Genomic DNA, 18,763 nt, shown 5'->3' with positions numbered 1-18,763 from the left:
GGTCTAATGCTTTTTAAAAAAATTCTCCTTTTTGAGACTTTTCATTTTGCCATTTTTATTTAAAAATTTAACCCATTTAAAATTTAAAATGTGTTGACTTTGTTCTAAAGGATGCTTAACAAGATTATATATTATATTGTAAAGACAATGAAAACTAAACATAAACAAACAAAAAAAAACATAAAGAACTTACCGAGTTTCTTTTTTGAAATTATTGGTAACAACAGATTCATATAAGAAAATATTTTCAGCTATTTCATATTAATATTTTATACACGCTTTTATGCATTTAGAAATCAATTGACTAGATTTTGATCTGTCAAATATAGTATTGCGCTATGTAGTGCGGTTAACTAGTTTTTGCTGCTACAGCATCTATTTGTCAGTTTCTAAGTCTACATAACGTTATATGTACGGTATGAACATTTTGAATATGCATATATTATGTACATGTATATTTTGTATTTGTTAACAGAAAGAAGAAATATTTATTATATATCAAAAGCCTTTTAATTACTTTACTAAAGGTTATTTAAACTAGTATTGTGTCATCATTTTTGTAAACGCTGCATGCATTGTGTGGCAGTATCTTTTGTTACGTCAATTCCCAAAAAATATGAATAAACAAGAATCAAACAAGGAAAGGCGGGCGTTCAATGAACGCAACCCCCATATGACCCAGCCAACAAAAAACCAAGTGGCAAGGAGCCCAGGGCGGACCCCAAACAAAAAGGGGGACAGGGCAAAGACAGAGCACGGACAGGTTAATTACATTTTAAATGATATATTAATTTGTAACTGTTAGGAATTAAAAGAAAATATAATAGGCCCACAAAGGGGAAAAGGGGACAGGAGACCGGAGGGAAGGGGGCGGGGTTAATCAAAGAAAATAAAAACTAGAGGTAATGGGGAAGATACTTACCGTAGACAAAGAAAAACAACCAAGGGACACAAGCAAAAGTGTCACCAAAACAGAATGAAACAACATAGACATACATCTGGGGAACACAGAGGGGCGCCGCCTTGGAAACGTCAGTCAGCAGCATAATAATGACTGCTGGGGAGTTTAAACCGGTTTAATGGTGCACCAAACCTCGCTCTTAGCCCCACCATGTTCCTATAAACGAGACAGTGTAAATAAAATGAATCCCCCGCCAAGTGAAATTCTAACAGTTGTCATTGTTACAAGCCATTATTAGTATTGCAAAGTCTATTGTGCTGTATGTTTTAACTGCTTGAATTATTATTGTATGAAGATATCTATATGTTATTTTGCCTTGGCCATGTTTCTTTAACAATATATTTGTTAACAGCAAGGATATTTATAAAAGTATGCTAAAAAGAATTGAGTAATAGATAAAGACAATTCATCCAAGAGCCAAGATAACAATATTTTCATACAGTAAATACAGTTATACCACACGTTTAAAGTATTCTGTGTCACAGTCCATGAAAATTCAATTATTAACGTTAATGACATTTTGTAGATATGAAGGAAGTTGTCGTCCTGGTCTTCACTAGTTTTACAACTGTTGTACAGGTTTCGTGTTTCCATACACCAACATACAGCCTCTTGACTCTTAAGATCATTCGACACAACTTCTCCAGTAAAGTACTTTCCGAACATCTCACCAATTACATTGTACATCCCGTCACACACAAACAAAGAATCATCATCTGACTATGTGCTATTCCTTTAGGTACACCCATGTCACCATAACTACGAATGACCTTTCCATACAAAGTTATTTTTACCACTTTACAGAAACATAAAATGAATTGCTGCTATACTAAATGAGACACCAAATGAAGTTTTATTTTTAAATGTTTTCAATACAGTGTAATTTAAATCAAGTTGCTTGAGGTCTGATGGATTCCAGAATGACACAATAAGGGTACTGTACCATGACAGTTTCCATCTATCTTCATAATGTGCTGCTGTTTTAACTTGTTAGAGTGTGACAGCTAGTTAAGTGCTCGTGACTGAGGTGACACCGAAAGGCTATTCATCAAATTGTAGTTGATCAATTACAGTGTGACTGTAAGTATCCGCAATCTTTACAGCATGGTTATAGTAGTCAGCTATGATAAGACCAGGAGTAAAAAGAGTCATTCCTGTTATCCAGCACATTTCATTATCTTCCGATAAAAAAATTGCCTAGACTTCAATATTGTACATTCTGTTTCGACAGTTTTGTGCACTTATGTGCCAGTTGGGGCTATATACTGCTATTATCATCGTAGATATTATTGCATTAGGACTGAAACTGTGACACTTAATATCAGACCTCTTTAAATATGCATTATTTGCAATTATCAATCATTTCCACTGCTCGTTTTACTTCCACGAATAGATTATCTGCTTGTTTTGCGTTATTGAGTTGTTTGATTGAATTAGTGTATGCAAATAGAAAATGTGTTCTATCGTTACAAGTGGTCTCAATTGTTTGAAGATTTTGGAATTATTTTCTTGAACTACTTTTGCTTCATCAATAGCTCTTTGTTTAAGTTCGTCTAATCTTTGATTCATTTCTTTCCGAAGTATGTTAATGTCTTCTATTGCATTTTTCAAGGTGCGGTTAGATTATACACAAAATCTACACATACGATCTTGTATAGTATATTACGAAATTGATCAGAAATTGTACCTATGGTTTTCAAGATTTCACCATACTCTTTCCAATCAATAACAAATTCAGAAAGTGCGGGTATATAGCTCACTTTGCAAGTAGAAGGTTGATGCCCTAGAGTAACACAAAAACTGCAAAGCATTTCATTATGGTCTCGGCAATAATACTTGATGACCACATTTTTGTGTTTAGAACAATGCTTTGTAAGTTCACCGTGCTGCATTTGATTTTGAACAGAAAAAAGAAGTTTGTATGGAACCTGGCATGTTGTTTCTATCAAGCAGTATGCTTTTCGTAGCATGACACAATGAAACGCTCGGGATAATACATTGCTAAATATGAAATCAGATGTTCAGACAAATATTTTAAATTTCTGTTCGTGTTAAAAAATTGAAATTACCGTTTCCAATATGACTAAATAGATATTATATATAAATTTTATTTACTAATTCCAAAGAGCTTATAGTATTTTTTTCTATACTTTGTGATGGTAAAGGTTACTGCTGATTATTATCAGTTACTAGTAGATATACTAGAAACGTTACCTTGTATCACACAATCCTAAATTACTTCTCAATAGTGAATATTATCCAAAGGATTTACAAGTAAATATTATACGTATTGTTTGTATGATTATGACTTTAATGACATACCTAACAATGCATATGACATAGACCCACATGACATTATCAACAATTAAGTCAAATAATTATTGGCAAAACGGACAGAAAAAGATGAAATTTGAGTAGATAGGAAAGACAATGACAAATTATTCGAGGGTAAAGCTCAACAAGGGAGGGCACCTCTCAATGCACACATCCCATTTCAAAATACCTAGCTACTAAAGTCCTCTCGAAACACGCCAGTTTAGATACCGGAGCAAATAGACCGATGTTGCAACGAGCATTCTGTTATGAGTTATTTTACCTGACTTCATTCAAAGGAGCTATGAAGATCGGGCCGAGAAGGACTTCTTTTCAATCAGAATTATTCATGGTTAAGGTTAATCAATAACATACTTAATTGTTATGACATCAAATTTCAAGAATCCTTGTTTCCTCTAGCAAAAATAGGTCTAATGGAATGAGAATCTACGGATAACCATTTTAGATCAAAATGAATAACAATGTTGATAATGAGATATAGATGACTTTATTGTTAATTGTTAATATATTGTATCAGCACCTACTTTTTAAACAAGTCAGTGCAGAAAGTTCACATATCTTTAATAAATAATAGACAAAATATTCACATTTCACAATAATTAAAAATGGGTTACAAAATCTCTACAAGATTTAATACTACCAATATCATGTCTAACAAAAAAATTTCAAACAATTCTAGATATTTTTACAGTCATTTAACCTGCTATAACAATTTTTCAAGCAAACATTAAATCAGTAATTTTCACATAGTCATAAACAAATAAACTGTAGAGCAATATTAATGATACAAAACACATACACATAAGGCTTACTGATAGAAAAAAAAAAGAAATCTTATTTTAAAAAAAGGTCGGAATTGAAAATTATCAATAGATTTATTTCATGCCTGTTCAAGGGAAATTGACCGACTGAATGTATAATGCTTGAGTAATTGTCTTTATAAATTCTAAAGGTTATCTAAGGTTTAAAAGCTTAGTTCATGCTTAGTTGTTTTATGAACTAAATCATTAAAATAATTGCAAAACATAAAAATAAAATTAAGCTCTTGAGTTCATGTTAAACAAGAGCCCAGTTTGAACCGGGTGATGCTTCCCGAATAGGTTTTTGACGCAGGAAAGTACACCTCTTGTATTTCATAGTAATGTCCCTGGACAAAGTTCAAAGTGCAATAATTCCAGAATAAGGCAATGCAGAGTAACTGTTCTTTGCACTGGACTTTGAATAAATGAGATCTATCTACCTACAAAGTTTCTTGTTGATACCTGTTATGGTTTCCAAGTTATGTCCCTGACAAAGTTTAAAATGTAAAAACGAACAAACGGCAATAACTCTAAAATAAGGCAAGACAGAGTAACGTTTCTTCTGCACCGCACATTTACCTATTGAGATCTATCTACCTACAAAATTTCATGCATAAATTTCTTATAATCATAGAGTTATGTCTCGGACAAGATTTTTCTAATAGGGGTGATAATTCAATTACAGTGCTAACCAGAGTCATGGTTCTTTTGCAGTGCACTTTAACCCAATCTATCGACCTACAAAGTTTCATGTTGATATCTCTGATAATTTTAGAGAAAAATCCCGGACAAAGTTCAAAGTGTAAAATAATTAAAGGGCAATAACTCAAATAATTGGCAAAACAGAGTAACGGTTCTTATGCACTGCATATCAACTTATTGAGATCTATCTACCTACAAAGTTTCATGTTGATATCTCTTATAATTATCGAGTTATGTCTCGGAAAATATTTTTCTAAAAGGGGAGACCATTCAAAAACGAGGCTGAGCAAAGTTATGGTTCTTTTAAAATTCATTTCTACCCAGTGAGATATATCTACGTACAAAGTTTCATGTTGATATCTCTGATAATTTTAGAGTAACATCCCGGACAAAGTTCAAAGTGTAAACATAATTAATAATTTAAGAGCAATAACTTCAAAATTTGGCAAAGCAGAGTTACGGTTCTTATGCACTGCACATCTACTCATTGACTGCTATCTACCTACAAAGTTTTATGTTGATATCTGTTATAAAAATCGAGATATGTCTCGGACAAGATTTTTCTAAACGAGGAGATCATTCAAAAAAGGGGCTGAGCTGTGTTACGGTTTTTTTGAAGTGCAAAGAGTGGCGGTATGGCCGAGTGGTTAACGCTTCGGACTAGTAATCTTATGATCGCTAGCCGCATGGGTTCAAACCCTGACAGGGGCAAGTTGTTGTTTCCTTGAGCAAGAAACTTTACACTCATTGCTCAGTACTGGTTGGTTCCAGGATCGGATTCGAAAGTGTGTTTATAAGCTAATAGCTTCCTACACAATCGAACTAAAATAAATTCTGTATAAACCAAGTTACATTTATTACACTTCTCAATAAGAAGTTTAAGCTCAAACACCATATAGATAGATAGTGAGTTTAAACACACACAAAAATTAGATAGGAAGTTTATACTAAAAAAAATCAAAAATTTTATGGATAAATAAGAAGTTTAAACTAAAAAATATAAAGTTATTCACGAATAGATAGGAAGTTTAAACTAAAAGAGGCCAAGTATTTCATGGATAGATAAATACATGTAGTAAGGGTTCAAGTATTTCATAGGTTGGTAGAACATTTAATCTCAAACAAGGCAAAAAAATAAATTAGAAGATAAGAAATTAAAAGTCAACAAAACCACCTATTTCATGGGTTTTCAATTTAAACAAGACAGCATGTTTTATACATAGGTAGATAAGACATTTAATCTTAAACAAGAATGCATTTTTGAAAAAAAATGCAGTGACACCGCGTTAATATAACATAAGTAGATTTTTGTTACTATACAATTGAACTTTGCCATAGTGCAGAAGTGCCTAGTGAAATCGGTGGGGGGTCAAGGTCATATTTCAGCATGTCAAATCATTTGACACATGTGCAGATGTGTCTTATGTTAAGATACAAAGGCCATAAAGCAATAATTGATTCCAAAATAAAAGATTTTTTATTGAAAATGAAATAGGTATTATCTGTATAACATAGATGTATAAAACTTTGAAATGCAGGTGCAGTTACTTTTTCAAAAATACCAACTCTTTATAAATAAGCATTACCAACTGCTGAAAACATACATGGTGTGAATCAAAATATCTTTATAATAATTATGCTCAAATTGTATCATTTAATGTCTCCTCAAAGCGGTAGAAATCATAACATGAATGATTTCATAAATATATCTGAAAATCATGACTTTAGACTTACTCCCAGCTATTGAATATATTACATAAAATTTGCTTAACATGTACTATACATTTCAATGTAAGATTTTTCCTTTCACAAAAGAAGATGTTATAAGTTTTTACTTCATGAACATAATGAAAATAAATAACTCCGTGTTGGAGCCAATTTTGACATCAGGGCTATAATTTGATTAATCTCGGTAAAGGACTACACAATGATTCATGCCAAATATCTAACTTCTAGCCTTTGTCAGTTCTGAGAAGAAATTTTAAAAGTTTTTTTCATATACACATAAAAAAACCTATGTGACCACAAGGGCGGGGCCAATTTTGACCCAAAGGGTATAATTGTAACAATCTTGGTAGAGGTCCACTACACAATGTTTCATGCCAAATATCTAACCTCTAGCCTTTGTTATTTTAGAGAAGATTTTTTAAGAATTTACTATATACATATATTGAAAACTTAAGACCCCCGGGCGGGCCAATTTTTACAATAGATGGAAAATTTGAACACCTATAGATGATATCATATACCAAATATCAAAGTTCTAAGCCTAAGCCTTGTACCTTCAGACAAGAAGATTTTTAAGTTTTTTATTATATGTACATACTGAAAATCAATGACCACCAGGGCAGGGCCAATTTTGTCCCCATTGCTATAATTTGAGCAATCTTGGTCTACCAGACAATGCCATTTGCAAAATAGATTAGCCCTAGGCCGTGTGGGTCTTTACAAGAAGTTCTTTTTTAATGTATTCTTATTATTTCTTTTGAACAATTCCCAAGGACTAATCCTGCCAAGTTTGGATGAAATTGGACAAGTGTTTTTTCAAGAGAAGATTTTTTAGTTCACAGTAGTATCTATATAAAACGCATGAGCATGCGCGCGCGCTCGCACGCGCACACACACACACGCACGCACGCACACAGGTGAATCGTGCATAAAATACCGCATACTCCATACATAGATAGTAGAATTATAAATCATAAAAGACGTTATAATTCTTGAAATAACACACATCATTATGTGAATTCGTATAAGGCAAACTTAAAATATGTTGATTAAACATGTACAGATACACTCAATTTTTATGATGAGTTACAAATAAGTCAACCATTTGTGGTGTACAGTGTAACTTCCGAATTCCGGAACTTCTGAAATCCGGAAACTTCTGAAATCCAAACATTTTTCAAGGTCCCGAAATTTCTCCTTCTGTGAGTAATTGTCTTTATAAATTGTAAGGGTTATCTAAGGTTTACAAGCTTAGTTCATGCTAAGTTGTTTTATGAACTAAATCATTTAAATAATTGCAAAACATAAAAATAAAATTAAGCTCTTGAGTTCATGTTAAACAAGAGCCCAGTTTGAACCGGGTGATGCTTCCCGAAAGTACACCTCTTGTATTTCATAGTAATGTCCCTGGACAAAGTTCAAAGTACAATAATTCCAGAATAAGACAATGCAGAGTAATTGTTTTTGCACTGCTCTCCTAATAAATGAGACCTATATACCTACAAAGTTTCTTGTTGATGCCTGTTATGGTTTCCTAGTTATGTCCCTGACAAAGTTTAAAATGTAGAAATGAACAAAGGGCAATAACTCCGTAATAAGGCAAGACAGAGTCACGTTTCTTGTACTTTGCACATTTACCTTTTGAGACCTATCTACCTACAAAATTTCATGCATAAATTTCTTATAATTAGAGTTATGTCTCGGATAATTCAATTACAGGGCTAACCAGAGTCATGGTTCTTTTGCAATGCACTTTAACCCAATGAGATCTATCGACCTACAAAGTTTCATGTTGATATCTCTGATAACTTTAGAGAAAAATCCCGGACAAAGTTCAAAGTGTAAAATAATTAAAGGGCAATAACTCAAATAATTGGCAAAACAGAGTAACGGTTCTTATGCACTGCATATCAACTTATTGAGATATATCTACCAACGAAGTTTCATGTTGATATCTCTTATAATTATCGAGTTATGTCTCGGAAAATATTTTTCTAAAAGGGGAGACCATTCAAAACGCGGCTGGCAAAGTTATGGTTCTTTTAAAATTCATTTCTACCCAGTGAGATATATCTACGTACAAAGTTTCATGTTGATATCTCTGATAATTTTAGAGTAACATCCCGGACAAAGTTCAAAGTGTAAAAATAATTAATAATTTAAGAGCAATAACTCCAAACTTTGGCGAAGCAGAGTTACGGTTCTTATGCATTGCACATCTACTCATTGCCTGCTATCTACCTACAAAGTTTTATGTTGATATCTGTTATAATAATCGAGTTATGTCTCGGACAAGATTTTTCTAAACAAGGAGATCATTCAAAAAAAAAGGGGCTGAGCTGTGTTACGGTTTTGGAAGTGCAAAGAGTGGCGGCATGGCCGAGTGGTTAACGCTTCGGACTAGTAATCTTATGATCGCTAGCCGCATGGGTTCAAACCCTGACAGGGGCAAGTTTTGGTTTCCTTGAGCAAGAAACTTTACACTCATTGCTCAGTACTGGTTGGTTCCAGGAACGGATTCGAAAGTGTGTTTATAAGCTAGTAGCTTCCTACACAATCGAACTAAAATAAATTCTGTATAAACCAAGTTACATTTATTACACTTCTCAATAAGAAGTTTAAGCTCAAACACCATATAGATAGATAGTGAGTTTAAACACAAACAAAAATTAGATAGGAAGTTTATACTAAAAAAATCAAAAATTTTATGGATAAATAAGAAGTTTAAACTAAAAAAATATAAAGTTATTCACGAATAGATAGGAAGTTTAAACTAAAAGAGGCCAAGTATTTCATGGATAGATAAATACATGTAGTAAGGGTTCAAGTATTTCATAGGTTGGTAGAACATTTAATCTCAAACAAGGCAAAAAAATAAATTAGAAGATAAGAAATTAAAAGTCAACAAAACCACCTATTTCATGGTTTTTCAATTTAAACAAGACAGCATGTTTTATACATAGGTAGATAAGACATTTAATCTTAAACAAGAATGCATTTTTGAAAAAAAATGCTATGACACCGCGTTAATATAACATAAGTAGATTTTTGTTACTATACAATTGAACTTTGCCATAGTGCAAAAGTGCCTAGTGAAATCGGTGGGTTGACAAGGTCATATTTCAGCATGTCAAATCATTAGACACATGTGCAGACGTGTCTTATGTTAAGATACAAAGGCCATAAAGCAATAATTGATTCCAAAATAAAAGAGTTTTTATTGAAAATGAAATAGGTATTATCTGTATAACATAGATGTATAAAACTTTGAAATGCAGGTGCAGTTACTTTTTCAAAAATACCAACTCTTTATAAATAAGCATTACCAACTGCTGAAAACATACATGGTGTGAATCAAAATATCTTTATAATAATTATGCTCAAATTGTATCATTTAATGTCTCCTCAAAGCGGTAGAAATCATAACATGAATGATTTCATAAATATATCTGAAAATCATGACTTTAGACTTACTCCCAGCTATTGAATATATTACATAAAATTTGCTTAACATGTACTATACATTTCAATGTAAGATTTTTCCTTTCACAAAAGAAGATGTTATAAGTTTTTACTTCATGAACATAATGAAAATAAATAACTCCGTGTTGGAGCCAATTTTGACATCAGGGGCTATAATTTGATTAATCTCGGTAAAGGACTACACAATGATTTCATGCCAAATATCTAACTTCTAGCCTTTGTCAGTTCTGAGAAGAAATTTTAAAAAGTTTTTTTCATATACACATAAAAAAACCTATGTGACCACAAGGGCGGGGCCAATTTTGACCCAAAGGGTATAATTGTAACAATCTTGGAAGAGGTCCACTACACAATGTTTCATGCCAAATATCTAACCTCTAGCCTTTGTTATTTTAGAGAAGATTTTTTAAGAATTTACTATATACATATATTGAAAACTTAAGACCCCCGGGCGGGCCAATTTTGACACTAGAGGGAAAATTTGAACACCTATAGATGATATCATATACCAAATATCACAGTTCTAAGCCTAAGCCTTGTACCTTCAGACAAGAAGATTTTTAAGTTTTTATTGCATGTACATAGTGAAATCAACGACCACCAGGGCGGGGCCAATTTTGTCCGCAGGGCTATAATTTGAGCAATCTTGGTCTACCAGACAATGCCATTTGCAAAATATCTTAGCTCTAGGCCGTGTGGGTCTTTACAAGAAGTTCTTTTTTTAAATGTTTTCTTATAATTCCTTTTGAACAATTCCCAAGGACAAATCCTGCAAAGTTTGGTTGAAATTTGACAAGTGCTTTTTCAAGAGAAGATTTTTTAGTTCACAGTAGTATCTATATAAAACGCACGAGCACGCGCGCGCGCAACGCACGCACGCACGCACACACACACACACACTAGCACGCACGCACGCGCGCGCACAAACACACACACACACACACAGGTGAATCGTGCATAAAATACCGCATACTCCACACATGGATAGTAGAATTATAAATCATAATAGACGTTATAATTCTTGAAATAACACACATCTTTATGTGAATACGTATAAGGCAAATTTAAAATATGTTGATAAAACATGTACAGATACACTCAATTTTATGATGAGTTACAAATAAGTCAACCATTTGTGGTGTACAGTGTAACTTCCGAATTCCGGAACTTCTGAAATCCGGAAACTTCTGAAATCCAAACATTTTTCAAGGTCCCGAAATTTCTCCTTCTGTGAGTAATTGTCTTTATAAATTGTAAGGGTTATCTAAGGTTTACAAGCTTAGTTCATGCTAAGTTGTTTTATGAACTAAATCATTTAAATAATTGCAAAACATAAAAATAAAATTAAGCTCTTGAGTTCATGTTAAACAAGAGCCCAGTTTGAACCGGGTGATGCTTCCCGAAAGTACACCTCTTGTATTTCATAGTAATGTCCCTGGACAAAGTTCAAAGTACAATAATTCCAGAATAAGGCAATGCAGAGTAACTGTTCTTTGCACAGGACTTTTAATAAATGAGATCTATCTACCTACAAAGTTTCTTGTTGATACCTGTTATGGTTTCCAAGTTATGTCCCTGACAAAGTTTAAAATGTAAAAACGAACAAAGGGCAATAACTCTAAAATAAGGTTAGACAGAGTAACGTTTCTTCTGCACCGCACATTTACCTATTGAGATCTATCTACCTACAAAATTTCATGCATAAATTTCTTATAATTAGAGTTATGTCTCGGATAATTCAATTACAGGGCTAACCAGAGTCATGGTTCTTTTGCAATGCACTTTAACCCAATGAGATCTATCGACCTACAAAGTTTCATGTTGATATCTCTGATAACTTTAGAGAAAAATCCCGGACAAAGTTCAAAGTGTAAAATAATTAAAGGGCAATAACTCAAATAATTGGTAAAACAGAGTAACGGTTCTTATGCACTGCATATCAACTTATTGAGATATATCTACCAACGAAGTTTCATGTTGATATCTCTTATAATTATCGAGTTATATCTCGGAAAATATTTTTTCTAAAAGGGGAGACCATTCAAAACGCGGCTGGCAAAGTTATGGTTCTTTTAAAATTCATTTCTACCCAGTGAGATATATCTACGTACAAAGTTTCATGTTGATATCTCTGATAATTTTAGAGTAACATCCCGGACAAAGTTCAAAGTGTAAAAATAATTAATAATTTAAGAGCAATAACTCCAAACTTTGGCGAAGCAGAGTTACGGTTCTTATGCATTGCACATCTACTCATTGCCTGCTATCTACCTACAAAGTTTTATGTTGATATCTGTTATAATAATCGAGTTATGTCTCGGACAAGATTTTTCTAAACGAGGAGATCATTCAAAAAAAAGGGGCTGAGCTGTGTTACGGTTTTTTGAAGTGCAAAGAGTGGCGGCATGGCCGAGTGGTTAACGCTTCGGACTAGTAATCTTATGATCGCTAGCCGCATGGGTTCAAACCCTGACAGGGGCAAGTTTTGGTTTCCTTGAGCAAGAAACTTTACACTCATTGCTCAGTACTGGTTGGTTCCAGGAACGGATTCGAAAGTGTGTTTATAAGCTAATAGCTTCCTACACAATCGAACTAAAATAAATTCTGTATAAACCAAGTTACATTTATTACACTTCTCAATAAGAAGTTTAAGCTCAAACACCATATAGATAGATAGTGAGTTTAAACACAAACAAAAATTAGATAGGAAGATTATACTAAAAAAAAATCAAAAATTTTATGGATAAATAAGAAGTTTAAACTAAAAAAATATAAAGTTATTCACGAATAGATAGGAAATTTAAACTAAAAGAGGCCAAGTATTTCATGGATAGATAAATACATGTAGTAAGGGTTCAAGTATTTCATAGGTTGGTAGAACATTTAATCTCAAACAAGGCAAAAAAATAGATTAGAAGATAAGAAATTAAAAGTCAACAAAACCACCTATTTCATTGGTTTTCAATTTAAACAAGACAGCATGTTTATACATAGGTAGATAAGACATTTAATCTTACAAGAATGCATTTTTGAAAAAAAATGCTATGACACCGCGTTAATATAACATAAGTAGATTTTTGTTATTATACAATTGAACTTTGCCATAGTGCAGAAGTGACTAGTGAAATCGGGTGGGGGGTCAAGGTCATATTTCAGCATGTCAAATCATTAGACACATGTTAAGATACAAAGGCAAAAAAAGCAATAATTGATTCAAAAATAAAAGAATTTTTATTGAAAATGAAATAGGTATTAACTGTATAAAATAGATGTATAAAATTTTGAAATGCAGGTGCAGTTACTTTTCTAAAATACCGATCTTTTTAAATAAGCATTACCAATTGCTAAAAACATAATGATTTATTTATATACATGGTGTGAATCAAAATATCTTTATAATATGCTCAAATTGTTTCATTTAATGTCTCTACAAAGAGGTAGAAATAATAACATGAATGATTTTTTCATAAATATCTCTGAAAATCATGACTTTAGACTTACTCCCAGCAATTGAAAATATTACATAAAATTTGCTAAACATGTACTATACATTCCAATGTAAGATTTTTCCTTTCACAAAAGAAGATTTTACTTTATGAACATAATTAGAATAAATAACCCCGTGTTGGAGCCAATTTTGACATCAGGGCTATAATTTGATAAATCTTGGTAAAGGACTACACAATGATTCATGCCAAATATCTAACCTCTAGCCTTTGTCAGTTCTGAGAAGAAATTTTATAAGTTTTTTTCATAAACACTTAAAAACCCTATGTGACCACAAGGGCGGGGCCAATTTTGACCCAAAGGGTATAATTGTAACAATCTTGGAAGAGGTCCACTACACAATGTTTCATGCCAAATATCTAACCTCTAGCCTTTGTTATTTTAGAGAAGATTTTTTTTAAGAATTTACTATATACATATATTGAAAACTTAAGACCCCCGGGCGGGCCAATTTTGACACTAGAGGGAAAATTTGAACACCTATAGATCATATCATATACCAAATATCAAAGTTCTAAGCCTAAGCCTTGTACCTTCAGACAAGTAGATTTTTAAGTTTTTATTACATGTACATATATTAGTGAAATCAACGACCACCAGGGCGGGCCAATTTTGTCCGCAGGGCTATAATTTGAGCAATCTTGGTCTACCAGACAATGCCATTTGCAAAATATCTTAGCTCTAGGCCGTGTGGGTCCCAAGGACTAATCCTGCCAAGTTTGGTTGAAATTTGACAAGTGTTTTTTCAAGAGAAGATTTTTTAGTTCACAGTAGTATCTATATAAAGCGCATGAGCACGCGCGCGCACACACACCAACACACACACACACACACACGCGCGCGCGCACGCGCGCACACACACACACACATAGGTGAATCGTGCATAAAATACCGCATACTCCATACATGGATAGTAGAATTATAAATCATAATAGACGTTATAATTCTTGAAATAACACACATCATTATGTGAATACGTATAAGGCAAACTTAAAATATGTTGATAAAACATGTACAGATACACTAAATTTTTATGATGAGTTACAAATAAGTCAACCATTTGTGGTGTACAGTGTAACTTCCGAATTCCGGAACTTCTAAAATCCGGAAACTTCTGAAATCCAAACATTTTTCAAGGTCCCGAAATTTCTCCTTCTGTTTTCTATATAATTAAAACCTCTGAATTACGGAACTTCTAAATTCTGAATTCCGAACTATTTTTGGTAAAATTGGGGTTATATCAATTCAAATTTACTTCCAAAATACATAGGTGTTCGGCGCGTTGATTAGTCACTACCCCCGGGCCAACCCCCCCCCCCCCTTACCCACTCTACAACCCTCCTACCTCTCAAAACCATGTAAACTGCAGTATTTTTCATTTTAAACAAGTGTTAATATTTGGCATAAGCTTTTAATTCAATTACCTTCATCTCCCACAAAAAAAAATGATATATACATATAAGAACAGATGAACCGCGCTCATTTTTTCAGCACTGCACTTAGATGACTCCAAAAATTCCACAGTGTTTTCACACAAATTTTCAATATCTTTAAAATGTAGAATATATCTTAAAGATTAGTTATTGCAATGTTTATTTATAAGAAGATATGTATTTCATCACGAAGTGATAACAATGAAATGACCATTGCGCCGCGGGTAGTACAAACATACGCTGCGACACTATGCAAAATACCGGGTATGAAAAGTTAGTAGAATTTTAATACTTTTGAGTAAAAGCATCAAAGTGTAAATTTCTTAGCAATAACTATGTGATCTGATCAGTATTTTAGAATAACCTTAAATTGTAACATTTGATGGATGTGTGAAACTTTGCTACCGATTTATAATGATGAACGGTGTGAGGACAAAAGCTTTCCCTGGAAATTTCATGGGCCGCTTTTGTCCACCCTGTATTAAATAACAAGGGTGGACAGCCCCATATTTGTCCGGGGGGGGGCTTTTGTCCGTATCCCGAAAAACAAAGATTAAAGGTTAATAGCTGGTACTACATGAATTATACAACAGAATAAATTTCGATAATTAACATTATGCTATTGTATTAACAAATTCAGTTATAGATGACAAAGATATTTAATATAGCTATAAACTTTTTTAAAAGTCCTGTAATTTTGCCATATATGAATATAATCAGCTTCATACATTTTTCATCATGTCTTCTTCACCGACACTTGGGGTGTGGAGCTCAAAAAACCTTTAAAATCCAAATAAAATGCATATTTGTCAATATATATATGATCAGTACATGTGCTGGGGTTGACAAATATGCATTTTATTTAGATTTTAAAGGTTTTTTGAGCTCCACACCCCAAGTGTCTGTGGTCTTCTTAAACAATTGATGTTTAGTGTTTCTACTTGTTCAGACAATTCCGAATTTCTGAATTCGGGAAACTTCCAAATTCCGAACTTTTTTACTAGTCCCATAGGTGTTGGTTTTCAGAAGTTACACTGTAAGTTACGCTATAAGATTTTTTTTAAATTGTTTTCTTTTTTAACTTTATATCTTATCGTCTCTAATTCTGATTCATGAAAAAAAGCAAAATGACTAGTTTCCAGGACATAAAGTTTAAAAGAAGACAACAAATGATTAAAACAAACATTTAACAAACACAGTAGAATCCTTTCAAACGTACACTGAGATGTTGTTTTTCTCATCTGTTTTCGAAGTTACAAGTATTCAACAAATTTAAATACTTTTTTGTCATATTCAGTTCAAATTAATCAAAAGTTAATCATATACGATCTCATGGGCTTAAACTTTAAAAATTTGCATTGTTAAATAGTTAAATAGATATCGATCATTTTTAACTTTTATGTAAAGCTGTTCTATAGACTGAAAATTGAAAAATTTGTTAAATTTGTGCGGTTGAATGTAAATGAATATGGACTATAAAGAGACGTGACCATGTTGATTCAAGTGTCTTTTTACTTTTATAGGTTTCTATCGCAGGAGAATTTGTATAGAAGAAGTTTAAGCATTTCCAAAAACGCGAGGAATCGCCGTTCAGCCAGATATTCGAAAATATTTATTTGGTGACAAAGGCTTCTTCCTGAACAACAGAGCTAATGTTTCGAGAATGGAAAGAGAACTATTCCTAATATACTTGACCCTGTTAGATCTACCCACTGGTTTTGAGCTTCGTTCATGAAGATAGTATTTCAATTATAAATACAGGTAACCAGACAAAAAATTGGCAGTTGTCGTCCCCCGTAGGCGCCCCTTTTTAAGGTATTTGGTGTTTATTTTGTAATCACGTGGAATTTATTTATCCGTTTTGATTGGCTTATGACAGGCAGTCTACGAGTATAGTCGAATCTTGTAAATTTTATATGTTGAAGTCTAGAAACGGCTATAATAAACGCGTTTTACTAACGATTTTGTCAACTGGCAATTTTATTTAATTGCCTCCCATTTAACTATCTTGCTAATGGTTTTAAAACTTCAGCACATGTGATGTGTGATTCTTGCAAATGCATGTATTAGTGTCTAAGACATTTCATCATAGATGTGCAGAAAGTTATCGTAGTCGTCGTAATCGTAATTTGCATTATCGCTGCTGAGGTACAGCTTCTTTGTTTCACTACACCAACAAACAGCTTGTGGCCATTTTATAACCTTCAACACATTTCCTGCAAACAAGTCTCTTGATATTTCTTTTAAAACACGTCTTTCTTTATAACACACAAAGACAGTGTCATCATCTGACAGTGTTATTCCTCTAGGTTCATCCATATCACAGTAGCTACCAATCACCTGCCCATACCAGTTAATCCTGGTCAGTCTATTCATTACATTGTCAGAAATATAGATTGAACTACTGACAGCCTCGACAAACAACGGATTTTTGAAAATATTTTTATCTTGAAATGTTTTCAAAACAATACCATCCATGTCCAGGATCTGGAGTTTTGCAGGGTCACAAAATGATACAACAAGTTTATCTTGGTAACAGCTTATACCCCAACAGTTTCCATCAACCTTTATAGTGTGCTGTTGTTTTAGTTTGTTCGAAGAGATCGCTATAAACTGAATTGTGTCACTGTAAGGAAGTGTGACAGCCAGTTCAGTACCAGTCACCGAGGTGATATCATAAGGCTCAGAATCTAGCTGTAGTCGATCAGTCACAGATTTACTACATGTATCAGCCAACTTTACAGCCATGTTATGATTATCGGTGATAACAAGAATATTAGGAGTAAGAAGAGTCATTCCAGTTATCCAGCACATTGGTTTATCTTTTGCTGTCTCCACACATATATAATCATGGTAAGATAGTTCCCTTTCAAATATCATAGACTCTTTAGTTGTACTTTCATCACGCATTGTTTTGTGTACTAATATACCCAAAGAATTTTTTGATGTTATTGTTTCATTAGGTGTAAAGCTGTAACCATGTACTTTAAATTTGGCTAACTCTACTAGCCTTTTTTCACAGTCTTCTATCATTCTCTCAGCACTTTTTACTTCCATAAAGAGCTTTTCTGCTTGTTTCGAACAGTTAAGTCGCTTCATTGAATCACAGGATGTCCACAAATCTCTTGTTCTGTCGTTACATGCTTTCTCAACTTCTTTAAGCATCTTTATATTTTCATCTTGAAAGACATTTACTTCAACTACAGCTTGTTTTTCAAGTTCATCTAATTTCTGATTGATTCCTTTCCGGAACAACTCTATGTCTTCTAATACATTTGCCAATGTCTTGTTTGCTTTAACGGTTAATCTGTATATACGGTCTTGTATTTTACGGAATTGCTCAGACATTGAATCCATTGTTTTCAACATTTCTAAGTACTCTTTGCCGTCAATGACATTTTCAGAGATATCGGGTATATAGCCCACTTTGCAAGAAGTAGATTGGTGGCCAAGAGTAACACAAACACTGCAGAGTAGTTCATTATGGTCTTGACAGTAAAACTTTATGGCTTCCCGTTTGTGCTTATGACACGGTTTTGTAAAGTCATCATGCTGTTGATAATGAAAATTTGAAGGCGGTTGTATTGTCTGTGGCATGTTGGTTTTGTCTACTAAAATGTGATCTCGGGAAAGAGTATGTCTCTTGTGATGTTTGTGGCAGGATTCACATAAATGTTCACAACAATTCTTGCAGTAGCCATGTGCAGCCAATCTTTCCCCATCTCTGTCACAGGGCTGGCAGAAAACTGTAAGATTGTCATCACTGACTTTCCTCCCTGGGACAGCCATTGTCCTTTAAGAAAAATATTTTAAGG

At 33.3% G+C, this 18,763-nt stretch overlaps 1 protein-coding gene across 1 annotated transcript; it reads right to left on the bottom strand.

The window, feature by feature from the left end:
* Nucleotides 1-15,470: 15,470 nt before the first annotated feature.
* On the bottom strand, nt 15,471-18,763 carry LOC132717486 (uncharacterized). The gene has a single exon (XM_060700973.1). It carries the CDS (start codon nt 18,735-18,737, stop codon nt 17,022-17,024), a length of 1,716 nt encoding a protein of 571 aa, XP_060556956.1. The 5' UTR covers nt 18,738-18,763; the 3' UTR covers nt 15,471-17,021.

Source organism: Ruditapes philippinarum, unplaced genomic scaffold (assembly GCF_026571515.1).
Source record: "Ruditapes philippinarum isolate M1 unplaced genomic scaffold, ASM2657151v2 ctg18359_1_1_1_1, whole genome shotgun sequence".
NCBI classification, from domain to species: Eukaryota; Metazoa; Mollusca; class Bivalvia; order Venerida; family Veneridae; genus Ruditapes; species Ruditapes philippinarum.
This window is presented reverse-complemented; position numbering and strand designations above follow the sequence as displayed.

Bases quoted from the DNA above. Each gene is read 5' to 3' on its own strand.
- LOC132717486 (XM_060700973.1), bottom strand. From the start codon at position 18,737: ATGGCTGTCCCAGGGAGGAAAGTCAGTGATGACAATCTTACAGTTTTC.